The sequence below is a fragment of the Hydra viridissima genome, unplaced genomic scaffold (genome assembly GCF_058129835.1).
Source record: "Hydra viridissima isolate aposymbiotic clone 2 unplaced genomic scaffold, HvirCarnegie_v1 scaffold_20, whole genome shotgun sequence".
Lineage (NCBI taxonomy): Eukaryota > Metazoa > Cnidaria > Hydrozoa > Anthoathecata > Hydridae > Hydra > Hydra viridissima.
Genome location: NW_028324319.1, coordinates 757501 through 779153, shown reverse-complemented (window position 1 = coordinate 779153; position 21653 = coordinate 757501). Strand labels below are relative to the sequence as shown.

Below are 21653 nucleotides of genomic sequence, written 5' to 3'. Positions count from 1 at the left end.
ATAAACACCTCAATAGAAATATTAATAAAAAATATATCAAAATATTTATAAAAATATCTTAGTTTAAAAAAAGTTATAAAAAAAGTTTAAAACTTATTTAAAACTTAAATAATTTTAACAACCACAGAAAAGTTCCTAAAAACGTTTTTAAAAAAAAAAAATCAAACTTTTTTCTTCTTGGAAACAAAAAACTCAATTTTTTAAAGTTTAAAGCTCAAAATAAATCAATAAAATATAAACTTACAAACTGCTATTTAAAAAAAAACTTGAACCATAGAAAAATTCTTGAATTCATTGCTTTTGAAGCATCGTCTTTTCCCCCAACAACTTTGCAAACTTATTCATACGTTGTTCCAAGATTTTTTTGACTTGTCTCCATTGCAGAACGTTTTTATCTTTATGCTCTTTGCTTTTCTAAACAAGAAACTTTTTTTTATTTTGAAACCATAAAAAAATTTTGAAACAAGAAAAAAGTGACGTAAACTTGTTACAGCATAGGAGAATATTAAACAATATAGACGCTAGTTTACTTGGATATTTTCTTGGTCAGCTAATTCTTTTTCTGACTTTTTGGACCAGTCATCTCTAAATAAAAAAACCTTTTCAACTCACATAATTATAAACTTTATTGATTAACAAATTAGACTACCAAAGTCAATAATGTCAAGTAACCTTTTTTCCTGATTTCTCTCAGTGATATCTTTTTTATCACCATATTTGTCATTTGAATAACTTCCATATTCAGTGTGCGGCTTTACAAAGTTTGTTCTAATCCATTCCTCCATTTCTATTTCTTCAGAATCTTGTTATGAAAATTTAAAAGAACATTACAAAAAAAAAAAAAAATTACAAAGATAAAAATAGTTTTTCAGGTATTGCGCTATTTTCTCCACAGCATTACTTCTTAAATAATTAAGTTGTTCAATTTAACCAAATATTTTTAAAAATGAAAAAAAAAAAAAAAAATGATGTAGGTGGGAAAGTGTTTTTACTGTTATGAGGCATTTAACAATTTCACAATCACTCAGTTCACTAAAAAACCTACTTTTTTAAATTTGAAAATATTGTCACTTATCAAAATAAAATATATAAATACTTAAAATTAACTTTTCAAAAAAAACAAAAAAAAAAAACAATCATTTTTACCTTTTGGACTAATAGTTGTCTTTTTATCTTGCTTAAGGCCTTCTGGTAACAGCTTCGTCTTGGAATCATTTTCATCATCGTCATCTTCCTCATCATCATTTCTATCACTTCTAGTTTCATTCGAAGTTAAATTTTCTATCCAATCTATGAACATAAAATATCTACAATCATAAAAATGAGATTATAATAACATAACAATAAACTCCTCCTATCAAAACTATTTCTTTTTTATCTTATCTTTTAATATTATAATTATTTAAAATAATAAGTTGTAACAAGAAAAACTCATACTTTAAAAAGATACTAACTTTGAACTAAGGCAACAAATTTTGGGTAATCTTTAGAATTGATTCCAGATGGTTGCAGAACCATCACTTCAGGATGAGAAACTTCTATTTTTTTATCAACAAGCACAACATTATCTAAGATAATTTAAATAAAAGGTAAATAGTATAAGATGATTTTTCAATCAAGAGTTTTAAAAGGTATTGAAACTCAATGACATTTCTAATTTGATGAGAAAAAAAACTTAAATTAATATAAGCTAGCCATTTAACTATCTCTCTATGAAAATTGATGCATACAATTGATACCATCCCCTAATACAAAACCATTATTTTCACAAAAACATGTTGGTTTTTTTCAATATAGGAAACCTCTTCACACCATTTAAACCATTTAAAGCTTATAGATAGAACGCTAACAGTAAAATATACAACTAAACATATCTAAAATATTATTACTCATCTAAAAAGTTTATTTCATTCATAATGTTAAAAAAATTATGAGAAAAGAGTTCAAAACAGCATCTTGTTGCTTTTTAAGTTTTAGCATAATGCTGTAAGTCAGTCTGTGATAACTCTCCAGGAGAAATCAATTTAAACTTAATTCACCTTTAATTACTTACAATTCAAAACTGATTTAATTTTCCATAAAAAAAAAACAAAAAAAAAAAAAAACAAGCAAAAAAAACTTTGCAAAATAAACTTTGTGATTAGGAAAATAGCAAAGGTAATGAAAAAAATCCTAAGTATACAGGTTTGTGAAATTGACGGTTGTACAGAATCTCATAATTATCAATATTTGCATACTTATACCACTAATAGATTTTTTTTTTTTACAAATGTAAAATGATGAAGGGATTCAAAAAGTCACAGGTTAGTTGAGTGTAAGAAACAAAAAATGATCAGCTATCAAAAGTTCCATTTTGATTATGAGAGGAGCTTTATACATGGTAAAGATTGGTGTTCCTCCAACAAAAGCTACAATACAGGAGAGGAGTGATTAGTTTTCCCATAACAAACTTGAGTAATTCAAAAACAAATTAGCTTCTTAATAAGCATCCTCTTTCAATCAGTTACAGCAGATTTTAATGATAAGACTTTAAACAATTTACATGATTAACAAAGTAAAATTAAATAGAACAATTTTTTAACCATTTTCATCTTTTTAACAATGTGTTATTTGCTCAAGTAAATATTTGTAATATATAAGGAGAAAAATAGACATATAAAAAAAGAACACAATTAGTAGAACTGTGTAATATGTGACGCATCTGACCAAAACCAGTCGGATGTCGCGTTATGTTATATTGAGAAAACCATCAAAACATCTCAAAAATTTAGTTTTTATCATTATTTATTTTTTTGCATAATTGTTAACATAATTAACTTTTCTTTGCTATTCAAACTTAAGTTTTAATAAAAAATAATTTTTTGATGGTTAATTTGGTGATTTTTGTGACATCTATTTTATCTATTTTATATGACATCAAACCTTCAAACGCGTTTTTTTCCGTTTTAAAATTTTAATATAGATGTTATATTTTTGCTCATAACTTTGGCTAGGGTCAAGCTAGAGCAATAATTTTTGCATCATTTTAAAGCAGAATATTATACCTTTTCAAATATGTATCACACTCAAAACTTAAAATTTTATACATGTGACTGGTTTTGGTCAGATGGGTCACATATAAAAACTAATATTGAAATACCTGTGACTTCTTTCATAATTTGATCAGTAGAATCTTTAACATTAGTGATCTCTTGAAGGTCTTTCATTACTTTCCTATCTAATATTTTATCAGTTTCTTTAAAATATTGCTTCCAATCTTCTGCTAACAAGTTGGAGAAACTCTTAGGTGTACTTCTATTAAACTTGTCTCCACTACCAGTCTTTAAATGAACATCATTAATTGTATCGTAAAACTGCTTGATAGCTTTTTTAACCTTAAGGTCATCTGAACCTTTTTCCCATTTTTTTTCAATTAAATGCTGTATATCTGTCATCTGTAAAAACACAAACAAAAAACATAATGCAATATATATATATATATATATATATATATATATATATATATATATATATATATATATATATATATATATAAATTTTTATAAATTTTTAACAAAATTCATTACGTAGGTTGTTGAGGTTTTTAAATCAGATAAAAAACTAATATATCCTAAAGAATAAAATAAAACCCTATTTAATAATATAATACAATATGATCAAGTAATACTATAAATATGACTACAAATAGTAAAATTACAATTATGGTAGAAATAACTTTGTAAGAAAAATTTAATTTTTGAACAAATTCAAAATGTTTTAACTAAAATTAGAAAATAATTAAATACCTTTTTCTTACTTTCAGTAGACTTTTTATAAGCGTGAATATTATTTTGAGAACTTTCATCATTCAATCCGAACATTTCCGCCAGAAAACCAATGTCTCCAAATACTTTAAAGAAAAAGTTTCTTTTAAAATGTTAAAAATGAATTTCTCATGGGATAACATACTTAAAGCCATAATTATTTGTAAAACATAACATTCTATTTCTATTTTGCTTATTTTTTAACAAATCTATAATGAATAGGTATCATACAACTGCAGCTTTTCTTATTGTTGATATTCGAAGGTCACCAAATGTGATATTCATAGGTCACCATTATCAAGCAGAACATCTTAGTAAACATTTAAATAATTTTGAGAAATATATTTAAATATTTTAATTTTTTAATTGTCAAAATTTTTTTAAAATTCTTTGATGTTAGTAATGTTTAAAAACTTTTTTACGAGCAAGTAGAAATGCCAGACATGAGCTATCAAGATCTGGAATGACTATTTGTTTTATGTTGGCAAATATTTTATCCAACTCTCCTGGAGAAACAAAGATACCTTGACTGTATTTAAAATGGCTTAAATCTCAGACAGATAAGGTTGGAATGATTGTTCATATCAGATTGGTCAAGTAAACAAGATTGCAGGTTAAGGCAGACAAAAGAATGTTTTACACACATTTACTTCTTTTAGTACACATTTACTTCTTTTACAGAGAAAATTGATGTGTGTATGTGTGCGTACACATACACACAATGTGTCTTTTGAGTGGAATAAAATTACATGGTTCTAAAATACATATACCCAAAAAGAAAAAGCAAAACTGAAATAGTCAGAAATTAACTTTTACCGAGATTGGCGCTAATAAGGAGGCAAACCAAATATAAGATTTTCATCGTCATTGGAAGGCAATTAACAGTCGTATTGTATAAAACCCAAATAATGTCAGGTATAAAGTTTATTAGATACGTTATTTAACAAATTCTTATTATGGATGTATTCACTATCTGCATCTGGACGTAGTAGTGACATTTTACAGAAAAAAACGGCACTCATTCGACTTATCTTTTAAAACAGCATGTGGTTGCAGTTTCAACAATCTTTTTTTGTAACTATTTCCTGTTAATGGCGCCAAACCGATGTTTCCGTCCTCTATTCTAAAAGATCGTAACTTTTTGTAACTTATTTTTGAGCGAATTTTAATTAATCTTTCTTAACTAAGTAAAAAGCACCATTTTTTTTAGCGACATTGTTGACTTAAGGAAGATGAAGTGTTTGTCTTTCAAGAAGGTTTTTCTGTTTGCCATTATAAAGATTTGCCTTCATTGATTAACGCTGACAAGTTATTTCAAATAGACCTTAGTAACTTTAGTTCAAATTTAGCAAATAATAGCGAGATGTCCATCAAGTGAGCCTACTCGGGTTCTATTCTTATGAAACGTTTACTAATTATAAGACCTGGACCTACGATGTTTTTTGTAATTGATGTGGTTTGCCGTGTTATTAGCATTTTTCTTTGGTAAGTTTAAATTTAAGATTAGAAGATTTAAACTGGAAAACTGCGAAAAACCAGCAAAATTAAGATAAAAAATCGGATTAACGGCATCTGACAAACAACACGGAAAACACGGCCTCCTTGTGTAAGTGACTTTCAACTGTCCCTACAAAGAATGAACCGTGCAGTCAATATTGTTCGGTCATTTTTTACGATACCCGTCCTACGATACCGATGCAGATTGGGATCGATCTTGGAAGGACTGATTTTTCCGGTACGAACTTTGAAGTATCGTTAATGGTGGAATCGTACATAAGAGATTTCCGAGACTCTGATGCTCAGTCCCAACAGATAAGTACTTACAAGAAGAAAATTTTTGTCCATCTTTTTGAATTTATTCTCCTTTTGAAATTGTAAATAACGAAAAGGAATTTTCTAATTACGGAATTACACAAAATCTCTTGCAGATAAAAATTTCTAAAAGTATTAACATACAGGATTTATTAAAGATTGTTCTAGGGCTCCGTGATTCATTCTTGGGTACACTGGATGCCATTCCAGAAATTATTGCAGATTATGTACAGAAGGTCAATTTGTTAGCAGCAACATGATAGTGAGTTTTAAAGAAAGTCGGAACAAAGCACTTTGATAAATGGCAAATATTTCAACAGAAACGACTTCAACATCCTTTTTTAAAAAATCCTAAAAAGTTTAGTTTAAAGCAATAAGAAATATGTTTTGCATAGATGTATGGTACGTCGAGTATTTGGCAAGCGTAACATTAGTTTTTATTGTATTGTTTTTTATTAATCTCGTACCGCAAAAAGAAGCTATACATTTCAACCTCCTACCGAGAGATATGATCCAATTTGTGAATTCAGTCGCGTTTTCAGCATGAATAAACTACAGAAAGGAATTCCGACCAGTTAGTCAGGATACATATTAGGAAAGATAGCCACCTATTACTATTCTGAACCAGATGAGTTATCAACTTTTTCCGTAAATTATTAACAAAGATGAGAAATAAAAATATCTTCCTAATTGCAAAATTTAAGTCATAACATAACTTCCTGCAGCGAGAAACATTTATGAAACAAACAAAGAAGTACTTTTAGCCAAATGGTATTTGAACAACGGCATTTGACTAATGTCGCTTGAGCACCGACTTTTTACCACTAATACTTCCTTAACAATAATTTGTCATTGCTATTATTTGCCGTTGATATTTTTAGTTTGCCAGTAGCCTCGGTTACTTTTATCATTTCCTAAGGGAAATCGTTGAAAACCATTTGAAAAATCTCAAAATCCGTTTTCTATTTTTTTTTTTATTGTCACACATTCAAAAAATAATTTAAAATGTTTCAAAATGTAGTTGTGATTTTTTACAAAATTCAATTTTCTTTTACTCTCCTTTTTTTAAATGGTTATCTTTTTTATGCCACACACAAAAAAAAGAGTTGACAGTTAAAAGATCCAACTCAATTCAATGATGATGAACAATTGCTTGAGTTTTTAGAATAAAAAAAACGAAAGCAACAAACATTAGAACATGAATGTGAACACAAATTTGTTAGATTTCGAACGTGAACACAAATTGTTTTTTTTTTTAAGGAACATAAGACTTTGTACTTTTTTCTATTAAGTTTAAAAAAAAAGGTTCGAAATATCAGTTTGAAATGTAAAGAATTAAATGTGGAGTTAGTAAAAAAGCAGAGCAACCACCTTCCCTCCATCCCCGTCCAATGAGGACAATTTTGTGGTGAATAGTTGTGATCTCTTATTCATTGTTTATTCGATCGATTCCATCGATTTCCTACGTAAATGTTTTTTCCCCTTCCTCGTTCGGTTGCGAAAGAATGAAATGACAGATTCTATTTTGACAGATTTCTAATGCACTAAATGTCAGCTTTAAATAGTAAAACGCTGCAAAAAAAAAAAAAAAACAGCAGAATTATGCATCAATTTAATGTGATTTTCGCCATTTAACTAAGATTAAATAATTTAAGAAGACAATCGTATTATCGTATAAGCTCTCGTGTTTTTTAGTAGACATCAATTCGCGTGTGTTAAAGTTGAACCTTGCATATTGTTTTGAATTCAAAGATCAAATCACCAAATTGGCTTTTAAAAATAAATTAAAAAGGGCCAGTCAAAATTTTTGACTGCAGGCGAAATTGTGTGATAAAATAGTTGAGATTATGATTTATTTCGCTTCGTTGAGCCAAATGATTTAAACAAAAAAAACTCTTAAAAACGGTTTTAAATAAATGATCAGAAAAATCTAAAACCTTCCTAAAGATTCAAGAATATTCTACGATCCTTCTACAATTAAGTACGGTTTTAACACAAGCAGAACGCACGTTACTTGAAATGAGAGTTTTAACTTTTTTTTCCAGCCAAGCTCACAGCAAAAATTTTGCACCGTTAATCTGTAGCTAAATTAGCTTTGATAGATTCAATAAATAATGTTAAGACTAGTTTTAGGTGTCATAAAAACGTGTTAGAAGCTTAGATAAAGATGCGAAAAACAACAAAAGCAACAACAACAAAAATTGGTTAAAAAAGTTTCAAACGCAAAAAAAAAAAAAAAAAAAAAGCCTTTTTCTTTTTAACTTTTAGAATTGATTTGTTTACTCCTTAAATATAAAAGTAAAAGCAGGTAATGGATGATGATGGGCGGAACAAGAAGACGACGTGAATTTGTCTTATCACCCTGCCTCGCTCATGGTAGATACATTACTTACTGGGTCATTTTGATGACTAATAATGATGGTAGTCGTCAATTTGACCATGGTATTTCATGCTGGTCTTGGTGAAATTATCAGCTAAGTATGTTTGAACTATGTCAAGTTTTCATTTAAAAGGCAAATACGAAGATGGTTGAGAAAAAGAGCTTTAAAAAACAAACATTTGATAAATCAATTAGTTGATTAAGATCCATTCTGTAATGCCCACTCATTTTTTCGACTTAAATCCTCCAAACTTCATTTAATTCAGGCTGTCCAGGGATGGTATAATAAATCACTTACTTAAAACAAGGAGTGGTTAATTTTATAATTACAAATTTTATAATCTCAAATCTTAGAAACCATAAAAAAAAAAGATTACCCGTCCATTGTTTAAGACAATTTTTGATTGAAAATTGCAGAATACAAAAACAAAAATAAGAACATCTTTTAGTAAACAGATAAATATCATAATGACGAAATTCACGATAACTATCAGTATGACGCACTCTGAATTAGACGCTCCCGAAAACGTACTTTATGATTATGCATTAGACATGCCGTGAAGCATATCTTATCTTTCTGCAGTCGTAAAATCTCTCCTCAGAAAGAGAGCTAAATGTACATCCAAAATCTCTGCTCAGAAAGAGAATCAAATTTGCATTGTTTTAACACTGACTACAGTTTAAATCATAAATACTAATCAAATAAATAGTTAAATAAGTATAAATGTTAAAAAAAAGCATTTTAAAAATATGCGTGAGATTTTATATTTTGATAAGCATTTAAAAAATATGGCAAGAACAAAACTCGAGTTCAGCTTGAAAGTAGCCTCTCTGGTTCGTCTTTCCTATGAGAAGCTCCATGAAGAAGATGGGAGCAAGAGTAGGAGAGAAAGAGAAGACAAAAATATTTGAAAAAAACAATTTTAACGCGGAAATTTGCAGGAGTTTTGTAAGTAAGAAAAGGTTGTTGGTCATTAAATTTGGTTTGTTCGGCAAAGTATCTTTTGTAATTAAGTCATTTGAACACTATACACTATTTTATCGTCTGCAAATATCCTAAATGAGCTTTTTTAAATATTATACCATCAAGCGATTTATTTTATATTTTTATATTTTTATTGTTTATATACCAAAACAACTAAAAAGCTTCTTATAAATATCTTTTTAATATTACAAATAAATTATTTAAAAAATAAATTTCTTTTTTAACAAAATATCAAAGGTCAAAAAAATCTGTTCCAGTAATTTCTAGTGTATCTTCTGTTCGCATACTCACGATCAAACGTTATATACTTTGCGATCGAATCTTCTAAAGTTTTTTCTCTTTTTTCGTATCCGTCATGTCCTGACGTATTTGTTTTTAAACTATTTTTTATGCTCGTAGTTATTTCAGTTTTATTGTTGCATTGAATGTCACAAGATTGGTTATTGAAAACTGATAATTGTTTCTTATCTTTATTACATATTTCTTCACAGTTTGTAATATTTTTACTTTTGACTTCTTCAATCGTTTTGTTTTCTGCAGTCGTCTGATTTTCTGAAATTTGGGTATCTAAGTTTTGGTTAGCTGAGGCGATCGGTTTTTTCACAAGAGTAAGAATATTATTTTTCTCCTGACAATCCTTGTTGCACCAGCTAGAATTCGACTTCGACTCTGCTTTTATCAGAAGCAGCCGAAGGTTTTCTTTCTTTTTACAGTCTTCATCGCAACCGTAACCAAACTTTTGTGTTTGCTTAGTAATTGCTCTTGCGATAACTCGGTGCCGGTTTTTAATGACCATTTCCTCAAACTCGGATAGTTTATAGTTAAAACCCTGGTCACTTAATTTGAAAGGTTTTGTTAGAGTTAGTGGAGCTGTCAAAATTAGTAGCAACCATAACTTTCCAACTGCTGTCGGAGACATAATAAAGTTATCTACAAGATATGCGCTTCAAACATTCGTCCGTCACAATTCCCAAAAAGATAATAAACGGCTAAAAGATAATATTTTAAATAATACATAATAAAAGCGTACGCTGAGGATTACTCTTATCAGCATTAGAAAAATTTATTATTATTTCTCAAAATAATAATAAAAAAAAAGCCTATGATGTATTGTCCGTCTTATATTGCTTCCCTGGTAAAATCATAGACTTAATAATAACCTTATGCATTTTTGAGGATAGAACGTTATTAAAAATTTATCGCGATTGTGTATTGAAAAACAAATAGAATTAAATTTTTTGTTACTTTGAATTGGGAAATGGGGAGTAAATACTATTCAAAATCTTTTCTTTCAGATTTATGTCAAGTAATTAGAGTTTTCGAATCCTGAAGTAACTAATGTAGTTGTTAAAGTGAATCCCTAAATAGTTATTGGGGTCCTTGAAAACTCCATCTATTTTTTTTACATTATAAGATATCCGTAATTTTTTTTTTTTTTTTTTTTTTTACTCTTATAAACCAGTTACATTTTTCCTACTATTTAACTAACAAAATTTCTGGTTTATGTAAGTTTCTTTTTTAAGCTCAAATACACCACAAGTTTGTTTTTTTAAAAGTGAAGTATTAAGCTTGATGGTTTTGCTCCATAAACGAAATAAAAAACGGGGTTGAAATCCTCAATGAGTACTTACCAATCTTTTTCAGAGATATTTTTCTTGATGAATGATAAGTTAACAAACTGACATAAGCAACCGTTTTTTATTCTTGAAGTTTAATATCTGATGGTGTTGTTAATAATAATGCTTAGCTTCTTACATTGAGCGGAAGTGCATTATCTTGGATGTCTTCTGCATGTAAACAAAAATTTAAGCAATTTTTATCCACATTTTTAATCTCTATGCGTTCATAAAAAAAGAGCCATTACAAAAAACAGAGAACACAAAATGGTAACCATTGTTTATACCTATTAACTACATGCAAAATAAAACCATTGTGATAGTCCGATGATTAAATATTGTTAACATTGAGTTTCTAACTATTAAAAAAAAAATTTCTACTTCATTTTTACATTTGTTATTCGCTTTGATTCATTTTCGCTGGAAAGTAATACATCTGGTGGTTTTCTTCCTTTAGTAATTAACAAATCGATTTTAAACAGGTTTCCACTTATCTTGAAGTTAATGACTTCTTTGCCAAGAACCCACAGCTCATGCTTGATCATCTTAAACTCTCTATTCGATTATTTCAATTTCAATTTTCAGTCATTTGAGACTGAAAGAAAAAGAAAAAAAAAAAAATTTGTTTTCGACTCAATAATCGGGATGCCATTTTTTAGTCATCTGAGAATGTTTTTGTAAACAAGCCGCAGTAAAACTTTTACAACTTTCGCATTATTTTTTTTTCATAAAAGTCTTGCATAAATCATTTAAAATCTTCATAATTTGAGAGTGGAAAAGGGTAAAACACATCAAATGCCTTTTTTTTTTTTGACAAATTCTTACATGAAAAAAGGGGACTGGAATTCGACGATAATAAAATTGTTGATTTAAAAGTAAAAAAATCACGAAAACCCAACTGAAAAGAAACGAAAAGTAAATTGGAACACAAATTCGAATAAAAAAATGCAGCGTTGATTCAAGGAATTGTTGCTATGCATCGAGTAAAAAAAAAAAAAAGGCTTTAGTTGTCGCGAAATCTAAATTTAATTCATTCTAAAATAAATTTAAAAAATTTTTCACGAGAAAATCTTTTATGATGATTTCTTAGACTATTATTTAAAAAATGGATGCTTCACAAAACAAATACAATCTCCTTTACCATGAAACCAACAGCAGCATATGAAAAATGCTATTTCCTGCCTATTATATTTATACCGTCAAGTTCAGTTTGTAGAACTTTACAATAATCAAAGAGTCTTAAACAACTTCGTGCTTTAAATATCGTTAAAATGTTAAACCGGAAATTTTGTAAATAAGAATGATTACTGGAATTAAAGTGGCGAAAGTTTGGAAAAACCAAACATTAGCTTTATCAAACGATCAATGGATCGCCGCATTAATAAATTAATCCAACACTGCAATGATTGCTTGTTTGGTGCTTGATTTTATATTAGCGATCTAAATTTCCAAACTGAAAAAATGTAACAAGTTAAATTACGAGCGCGAATTTTTTTTTTATATGAAATTTAAAATTATTTCTTTATTTTTAAATTATGTACTGTGTAAAACAAGAATTCCCGATTAGAAACATGAAGATTAACACGCGTTTTATCGAGTCACGCGTTTTATCGAGTCAACGAAACTCTTTTACTTTAGTTGCATCATCCATTAATAAAAGAACAAACATTTTAATCAGTGTAAAGAGACCTTAAAAAAATTTTTAAGTGGGAATTTTTATGATCTAAGAAAGTTTCCATAAAAAGACGAAGCAGGTTCTCTTAAACTTATGATAAGACGTTGAATTTAAATGTTTTTTATTGTAAAATATTTCAATCAAGTTAATATCTTAAGAAATTTTTCAGGAAAAAGGTGAGTTTTTTGGAATTAATCAAGGGCATTTTAGTTGAGTAAAATAATGTCATAAACGGATACTAGAAGAATTTTTTTGAAAGACGGAGAATGTTTTTTTTACTGAAGTGTTTATAAACCAATTACCATTTCTCTGGGGAATAATTCGAATCTTTTGAATCTCATAATGAGTTAGAATTCAGAAAGTACTCCTTTAACAACCATTCTTTATAGCTGCAAGTGTCCATATTCATTGAAATGGCTGACTTTAATAAATTTTTTCTATAAGATGAACATAATGCACATGTTGAAGCTAGTTAAACCTATTGTTTACAAGAAACAACCCTATCTCCCAAGCGGTTCATAATTTAGGCATTTTGAGCGTCTTTGGTATATATTTATAATTATAAACTTTTTTTTTTTTTTTTTTTTTCATGACTATCATAAGGATTTTTATTCTAAAGAATATTTCTTGATAAATCAATGAAACTATAATAAAACTTTATTTCAAATACCACGTGATTGTTTTAAATACCACCTTGCACCTTACTGCTGGCGCTTTTAATAGCATATTTCATATTTATCAAATGGAGTTTACACAAAAAGCTGTTTAGACTTTCGTAATGAGGATTTATATCAACACCATCAAACATTATTTTACTAATGCCATGTTACATAATACAATAATTCTGGATTGAACGTGAAAATGTTGCTTCTGAGTATCGCTGAGCGCACATAGTACACTTTTCTCTTTCTTTCTTTGCAAACAAAGAATACTCGATTATCTATTTCGCTCTGGGCATACCATCCAGTTGTACAATCGCCTTCAGTAAAGATTTCTAAATAATAAAGGCAAGAGATAGAAAAATAATGGAAATACTAAAACAAATTTTAACATAACTTTTTGGCCTAATTATGAAAAACTAAATTATAATACGTTTAGTTATGATTTGCTTAACCATGAGGCTTTAGTTATGGAGACGCTTAATTTTAAGGCGTTTTTTAAACTAAAAATATCCTGGGGAAAAAAAATTTTACAAAGTAATCATTCATACCGGAATCGACAAGTTCTCCAATGCTGCCGTTAATACACAAAAATGCAACGTTGTTGTTAAAAGTTATATTTGCTTCGTTTTCAACACAAGCTGTTTCATTAAAGTTCTCAGTTTTTTCTGTAATGTCTGGTGGTGACGTTGGTTTTGGTGTCGTCGTTGTTATTATTTTTAAAGCGAGTTTGGAATTTCGAGAGAACGAAGCTCCGTTTGCTTCTGCTATGTTCAAAAGTAAAAGCGAAGTTATTGCAATGTTAACAAGCATTCTTAAAATCGACGCGAACAGAAATTTTATTTTTACTTTTTTTGAAAATGCCTTTCTATTGTTGCCTCAACCTCGTACTCATTTACATATACATGGGAAATTAATCGACTAAAAGTCTGAAACTAAATTCATTTCAACTTTTAGTAATATTTATTTTCATACCTTTGAAAGCTGAAATTCTCAAGAAAACACAATATTAAAAAAAAAAAATATTCTGTATGAAACATTGTCGCAAAATACTGTGAAAAATTGAACCGAAGCGGGGAAAATCGAATTTAAGCGGGGAAAAAAAACGATTTTATATTTCCCATAAAGTCATACAAATAATAACTTTATATACATGTCTTTCTAGTTCTGAAAGTTTAGCTAACTTAATGAATTTAAACAAAAAAAAAAAAAAATTGATAAATTATATAAATATCTTGTTATCCTGAACTATTTGTTCAGGAGAATGTGTTAAATTTTTCTTTCGCTTCTTATGGATCTAAATAGTAGAATTTGTAAATTAATTCTCGTAAAAATAAAGTTTCGTTTGGTGTAAAGTTCCTTTACCCCCTCCAAGTCTTTAACAACGATTCTGTTGGTGCAAGTTTAAACTAGTTTAAATGGGTCTCATGTTGAATAAAATGTAATGGATAATCACATCCATAGATTCCAACATTGTCGAGATAAGCAGAGTTGATCCTCAATTCCATCAAACTGTTTGTATTCTTATTCAAAATAATACTACTACTAATAATTGATAGTTCTCGATATAGCTGTTTTGCTGTAGTGCGGAAAATCTATTATAATTTGGATATCAAAATACCACAATGCAATAATCCTCAAATATAACTACTTGAACTAATAATATCAAAATCTTGATAATAGAATCAACTGAAAAATCTCATACAGAGTGAAGTGCTTCTAATTCTATGAAAAACACGCATTAATAAAAATGAATTTCACATTTGAATCAATTTTAGCATTAATCAAATATTACTTCATTTTAATACTATTTTTATATTGTTAAATTCGTCATTTAATTTTAATTGATAGATTTATTTGATTTTTACATTCACTTTATACCATTTAAATATTGTTTTATTTATTTGTAGTGTGTTATTCTTAAAACATTATTCTCAAAGCAGCGAATTTTATTTTATTGTGGTATTTTATTTTATTGTCACTAGCATTTTTTTTTTTAATCTTTAAATCAACAAATTAAAATGCTGTTATAACTAAAAAACGAATGAAAAACAAAAAATCTTTAAAATATCGCGGTGAAAATGATGTTCTCTTCTGAGGATAATGAAGACATCTTTTTTTTAAAAGAAGAGGAAGAGATGGGGAGATGACAATATCTACTTTAAGCTATTGAAAATCAAAGCTTGTTTTGGTGGGGTTTGTTGTAATTTCAGATAAAAATCTGAAAAAGTTTGAGCCAATTAAATGGTTTGTTCGTCCTTGTTACTATTTTGGTTTTATTTTTTGCACTGTTCTAAGAATATTTTTTTTTGGGCTAAACAAAGAGAAATAGCATTATCAATTTCAATGGTATCTTGAAAGCCAGCACCCAAATCTTTAATAATGGGATACTTTATTTAATGCTGCTGTAAATAAAAATTTTGGATGTCAGATTTTTTTACAGATATTTGCATCTACTCATACCGCTGAACATAGAAATCTTTATCGAGAGGGCACAGTGCTATTTTATCCTGTTGTTTCTGAGAAATTAGAATTCATATTAATTTTTCGTCAAAACTCTGCACCAAAGTTTTCCAATTTATTCTGGTAAAATAATTCTGTCAAAGAAAGACGTAGCCTCTTAACGTAATAAACTGCTTCTTCAATGGTTACGGATTGGAGATTTTATAAAACAACACTATACCCTGCCCTGGCATGGTAAAAGGAAGTAAATTTTATAAAACACATTGATTTTTTGATCTAGCTTCGGCCGTAGAGTTTTCTCAAAAAACGCTGAATATTTTACCGAATAAACGCTCAACATTTTACAATGCTGAATAAACAAATTTTATGGACTAACTTTCTCAAAGTGATTGGCGTCTTAAAGTTATTTTAGCCTAAACTTGAACTTATTCCCTTTTTGTATAGTAGGGCAGCAGCCCTAATGTTGCAGGAATCTAAATCAGGTGTAAAACCTAATTAAAAAGGTCTATTTGGTCATGAGAAATTAAGAGCCTATGCCAGTGCTACTCTTATAAAACAAGGTAAAGATTAAGCTGCTTATATAATAATAAAAACAAATTTTTCAAAGGAGTGTTGCGTCGACAGCACACAATTTTTAATGAATTTCTCCGAATCTACAGCAGTTGGAAATAACGAATTTTTGTTGTGAAAAGTTGCGAATTTTTCACAAGAATTACAAGTTTTTGTGACTTACATTTAAAAATCATTTAAAATTTTTAAACATTTAAAATTAAAAATGACTAAAATAAAACAAAAGAAATTTTTTCTTAAGTAAACTTTTTTATTCGAATTCAAATTTTAAAAAAATATTTTTTACCTGGAATTTAGGGCAGTATTAAAGTTACCCGTTTTCATTTTTTATGCAAACCTCTAAATTTTTTTGAATAAACAAAATTTTTGAAACATTTCAACCGCATAAGGTAATCATAAAAAGAAACATACAGTTTGTGACCAATTTACAAGGAGGATGATTAAGATGGTGCACATGATGCATTGAACATGATGATGCTTATTTGAAAATATACATCCACACAAAATTCACAAACATTTTTTAATTCCATAGTTACAAATTTTTCACTACGAAGAAACCAAACAAGTAACTAAAAACCGTAAATAATGAACACTTTAAATGAGAGGATGATGAAGGAATTTCAGGACCTTGGTATCCAATACAATGCCAGCAATTGAAACGATTACCAGGATCATACTTTTTCTTTAGAAGCTTTAACTTATCTAAATTCGATCCCCAAAATGCTGCCTGCCAATTCGGTTCATTTTTAGCCGCATGATTGTATCCAACGCCTGTGTCTGGAACTGTGTCACGAAGTTTTTGAATCATTCTCTCGTCAAATGTCACAATTTGCCATAATGCTTTTCGCATTGCAGGATTAACAGCAGTCTCATTTATTGCTATTTCCTCCATTGCGCCACCGAGAATATAGTTAAAGGTATAGAAACCGTTATAGATTAGATACTTCAACATTTCTTTAGCTTTTTCGGGATTTTCTTGGACCCATAACCTCGGAATCAGGCGGTTTGCAATGTTAAAGGTTGGAAAACCTAAAATATTTTTATTGAACCGTTAAGTAACAAACCGTCAACCATTCATTAAGTACAATTGTTAATATCAATAGTGAAGTAAACATTGTCAAGTAAAAATATATAACAAACTGTAAACAAAGGAAAAATATCCTTAAACTCTTTGATGATTATTAAACCAATAGTTATTCAGCATGAAGAAATGCTGCATTTTTTGTATCATCAGTAGTGGAACTGAAACATTACCTGTGTCATCAGTAGTGGAATTTATTCCCCCTCTTGACTCATAGTAACTCGGGAATGTTTTTAATTCCAGGTACACGGCTGACTGCTCTTCTAAATTTAGGGACTTTTTCCATTCGTTTACACTGTTTGCAAAGGTTGTTGCTGCATCTTGTTCGTTTCCTGAAAATCAAAAGGAAAACCAATTAAAATATGAGAATGGAGTGAGACGTTTTAAAATATTAAAAGGCATTTGGTCATCACAAATGCCGTTGAAAAAAGTGACAAGCGTTCTTCAATATCGTTTTTCAATATTTGTAACGTTTCGGTATCGGCATGTTTGCAACGACTTTTTAGAATTGTTACAAAACTGCCATGTTAAAAAAAAAGGAAAAAGAATGTTTGAATAAAAATGAAAAATAATAATAAGATTAATAATTTTATAAAAATTAAAATTTGAATTCATAATTTTTAACAATCATATAAATATGTGTCATAACTACCTAGAATTTGAAGTTAGTTTACAACCTGGTCTCGGATGAAAAGTAATAAAATTTTAAATTTTCGCACTAAAGTTATTTGGCCCCCTCCCCCCCCCCTCATACAGTGGTCAAATTGCTTCAAAAATATGAATAAATTAAAACAAAAAAAATTTGAAATTAAACTATGTTTTTATACTCAAAGTAGATTAAACATATAAATTGTACTATTTATAGGGTAAACCAGGGCTACTTCGCCACTTTTTCTGCTTTAATGTTAATTGTCAGACGTGACAAATTTTTATCACATACAAATAACTGAATGACGTAGAATTATTAAGTTTTAGTTTAATAGTATTCAAAAAATCAAGGGTTTCACCATTTATGGGGCAATATCGCTAGTGAAAAGTTGCATATTTGTGTGCTATTTAAATAAATTAAGAGCATTTTGCACACATGTCGATGCAAAAAAGACTTCACAAACCCATCCATAACAAGAAATCCATTGAAGCCAGTATTCTGATGAATTCAACCATACCACACCACACACACAAAAATCAGTTACATTTTTGTTGTTGCGGTTGTTAACATTCGATGAACTTGGTTCCAGCGAATTGATTAATGATTTTAAACGCAAGCTGGAGAATTTCTTCTTCTTCAAATCACATGATGGAATTTGATTAAAAGAGAATCGAGTCACTGGCTGGTATTGGATTGGAAAGCATACCCAGAGATTTCCTATTTTTTAATTCCTTTTTTTTTTTTCTCTTTTTCCTTCAGCTTTTCAATGTTTTTAGCGCTTTTTGTGTTTTGTGGAATAAGGTTTTGTATGAGCTGGGTTTGAAAGCTTTTTCGACGAAGATGAATGATTGAAAGATGAATGATTGCAATGATTTCTCTTAACAACGGGAAATTTACATCTTCTTATTGAAAATCATCATCATTTTGGAATGCTTCCCATTTTTTATTCTCAAGCTCTTTAACTGTTACGGAGAGGGTACAGCCTACAATAAGCAAATACATCTACAATAAGTCTTTATAAACAATTAAGAAGATTAGTTCACAATGTTCATATTTCATAAGTTTACGTAAAAAATTAAACATTAAATAACAAATGGCTTCTTTTGGCGTGGCTACCTTTGATAGCGTCCATAGGCGTCATGGCGTGGCTTGGCGTGTTTTTATTAAAACAAAATGTTTTAAAAAAAAAATCAAATCAAATTAAATTTAAAGTTTTTAATTAAAGGCAATTTGAAAAAAAAAAAAAAAAGTGAAAAAAAAAGTGAAAAGTCACAAAAACATAAAGTCAATTGTTGAACCAGCAGTCCCAATGGAGTTCCAGTTGCTGTTCCTTTAGCAGATGATTCTTAAATGTTACTTTGAGTTTCTCACTCTTCAAATTCCGATGTGCTGGTGGGTCTTCAAAAGCAATAAATATTTCTTCTTCTTTTGAAGCTCTTTATGAAGAGGCAGAGGAAGCTCGAATGCACCGCCAATTCCGAGCAGCTTCAGCCAGCATTTGAAACTTGTTTTTGTTTTCCAAAATTAAAGACAACCTTCATCTTCATCTGTGTCATTGGCTGGAATAGCCATGTATATCTCCAATTCAACTTAAACGGCGGATTTAGAAGTTGCCGTTTGTGGTGGTGTTGAATAGTCATCAGCTTTGACACCTTCAACAAACAAGGGATCTTTATCACCAAGGTGAGTTTTCAAATCTTGAACAAGTTCCGATGCATCTGCAAGAGGTTGACTGACTTCTTTCAATCAACCCTAATAACGTCAAATCCATCTTCTCCACAAAGTTAAAAATTATCAATAATATCGTTACCCCTCGTCATATCTCGTTAAAGAAAGGAAATAACGTATTTAATTTTATTTCAATAATTTTAACACAATACGATACGTTTGAAACGATACGATAACATTTTTTTATCGTTATCGAAACTTCATTTTGATAACTTTGGCTCAGCTTTTCAAAAATTTCGATAATGAAATATCAATAGAAAAGTAAGGTTGTCATGACAACCAACGTTTAAATTAAGTGCATTTCTTAACAAATATATTTTTCGCTTTAAAAGCGAATAATGAAAAATTTTTTGGTTTGCAAAATATTTTATTTAAAAACGGAAATCATTACATTTCGGAAAGTATTTCAAAAAAAAAATTTGATTATCAAAAAAAAAAAAGCGATAAAACAATTTTAGGGAATGATAAGTGAGACTCCTACCAGTCGGCCGATGTAAGGGCTCGATAGCCCCGACACTTTCTCAATTAGCATTGCTCTCTCCTAGTCGCAAATGTAAAAAATCCCAAGTTTATTTCTGAGTTTCGCATTCAATGTCTTTCAAATATTTTCAAAATTTATTCAACTAAAAAAGGTAAGATGCTTACCTAAAAAATATAAAGCATATGTTGATAATGACCAATATCCTCCCCATCTTCTGTCTAGATTTAGCGATAATTCAACCCATTTATCAACCCATTTCTCGGTAAGGGCAGCCATTTTCATATTATCTGCTAAGTAGAAAATCATAAATGCTCGAACAACATTCTGAACTGGCCATAATCGATATGTAACCGAGGTTACAACGCCAAACGTACCCCCACCTCCTCCTCGCAATGCCCAAAACAGGTCAGTATTTGTGCAAGCGTCCGCAAATGCGAGTGTCCCGTTAGCAAGAACAACCTCAAAGTTTATTACATTATCTATTCCCGTGCCATGAGAACGAGATAATGCTGAGAGACCAACTCCTTGCAACCAACCTCCCGCTGCAGAAACGGTCAGCCCACCACCGCCAACTATATGGTACTTGCTTTGTAACGCGTGGTATACATCTGCCCATGTTTCCCCCCCTCCTACTTTTATTGTAGCATTGAAATTTTTCATGCAAGTATTGCTGAAGTTTGTTTTAATTTCGTCATACTTTTGGAATTTGTGCATCCAAATCATTAGAGTTCCTTTACCGGTACTTGATCCGGAATACGAATGACCCGACGTTTTAATTGACACAGCGATGTTGTATTTGTTTGCAAACTCCAAAGCTGCTTGAACATCTTTGACTTCGTGAGCTTCGACGCTGTATTCGGGAATGTTCCAATCTCTGTTCACAAAGCAGAACTCTTTAGCACAATCGTGATACTGCATACATATTCCGTTACCAGTATCAGATATATTAAACGCGTTCGTTCCCTGCGCTATGCATTCATCGTATTTTGTTGATTGCAACGGATAAAGTCTACCGCTAAGTTTCTCTTTCAACAAATTCCATTCTGATTCTTTTGGCCAACACGTTTGATTGGTTGGCATACAGTAGAGATCTTGGGCTGAATAACTTGCAAGAATGCTCATTGAGGTGATAAAAGCGAATAAAGAAACTTTCATTTTACTTTCCTTCTTTTTTTAATTGATTAAAAAAGTATGATAAAATTTCAAACCTGTAAACTTTAATTTTATCAAATATTGATATCAGTGCTTTCACTTACAAAAAGTGAAAAACTAGTGAATAAAAATTTAACATAAAATTTAATAAATAAAAACTTCAAAAATTGTGAATAAAAAATTTCTATTTTGATTTTTTTTTTTTAAATTGAACCCTTTGTAATAGATGCCTCAATATTTGATAAGTTTCTAATTACACTTCGTTGGCTTCGCATAACAAAATTCTATCACATGAATATTGTTTTGATAAATTTGAAGTTTAAATTCAGCTACACATTAAAGTTTAATAATCATAAAAATTTTTATTAACTTCCTGTGATACTTGCAAATCTTGATTTTGATGTTGCGTTTCAAATTTTTCTTCATTATCTTTGGTTCCAATCTTCCAGTTTCATACTTATCAATGTTATTTTTTTCCAATCCTTCAAAATATTGCGCAGAGTTCCTTTCGATTGGATCCGTTAGACTTATTTTTCAAAAATAGCATATTTGTGTATGAATGTAAATTTGACACACCAAAAACCTTTGTTTTAAACGCA

At 29.4% G+C, this 21653-nt stretch overlaps 4 protein-coding genes across 4 annotated transcripts; all 4 read right to left on the bottom strand.

Annotated features, from left to right (window-relative positions):
* Positions 1-176: 176 nt before the first annotated feature.
* On the bottom strand, positions 177-4925 carry LOC149876450 (uncharacterized). The gene is made up of 8 exons (XM_090075363.1): positions 4620-4925; positions 3786-3889; positions 3140-3434; positions 1455-1568; positions 1147-1290; positions 673-802; positions 531-585; positions 177-414 (listed from the first exon to the last, which is right to left on the bottom strand). The coding sequence occupies exons 1-8, from the start codon at positions 4669-4671 to the stop codon at positions 292-294; spliced, it is 1017 nt and encodes a 338-aa protein (XP_089931489.1). The 5' UTR covers positions 4672-4925; the 3' UTR covers positions 177-291.
* A 4196-nt stretch (positions 4926-9121) lies between these two features.
* On the bottom strand, positions 9122-10814 carry LOC149876449 (uncharacterized). Its single transcript, XM_090075358.1, has 2 exons — positions 10612-10814; positions 9122-9969 (listed from the first exon to the last, which is right to left on the bottom strand). The coding sequence occupies exon 2, from the start codon at positions 9897-9899 to the stop codon at positions 9219-9221; it is 681 nt and encodes a 226-aa protein (XP_089931484.1). The 5' UTR covers positions 9900-9969; positions 10612-10814; the 3' UTR covers positions 9122-9218.
* A 2228-nt stretch (positions 10815-13042) lies between these two features.
* On the bottom strand, positions 13043-13814 carry LOC149876448 (uncharacterized). The gene is made up of 2 exons (XM_090075372.1): positions 13482-13814; positions 13043-13265 (listed from the first exon to the last, which is right to left on the bottom strand). The coding sequence occupies exons 1-2, from the start codon at positions 13741-13743 to the stop codon at positions 13087-13089; spliced, it is 441 nt and encodes a 146-aa protein (XP_089931498.1). The 5' UTR covers positions 13744-13814; the 3' UTR covers positions 13043-13086.
* A 2176-nt stretch (positions 13815-15990) lies between these two features.
* On the bottom strand, positions 15991-21182 carry LOC145187291 (uncharacterized). Its single transcript, XM_090075350.1, has 3 exons — positions 20067-21182; positions 17218-17376; positions 15991-16992 (listed from the first exon to the last, which is right to left on the bottom strand). The coding sequence occupies exons 1-3, from the start codon at positions 21055-21057 to the stop codon at positions 16496-16498; spliced, it is 1647 nt and encodes a 548-aa protein (XP_089931476.1). The 5' UTR covers positions 21058-21182; the 3' UTR covers positions 15991-16495.
* Between the last annotated feature and the right edge of the window lie 471 nt (positions 21183-21653).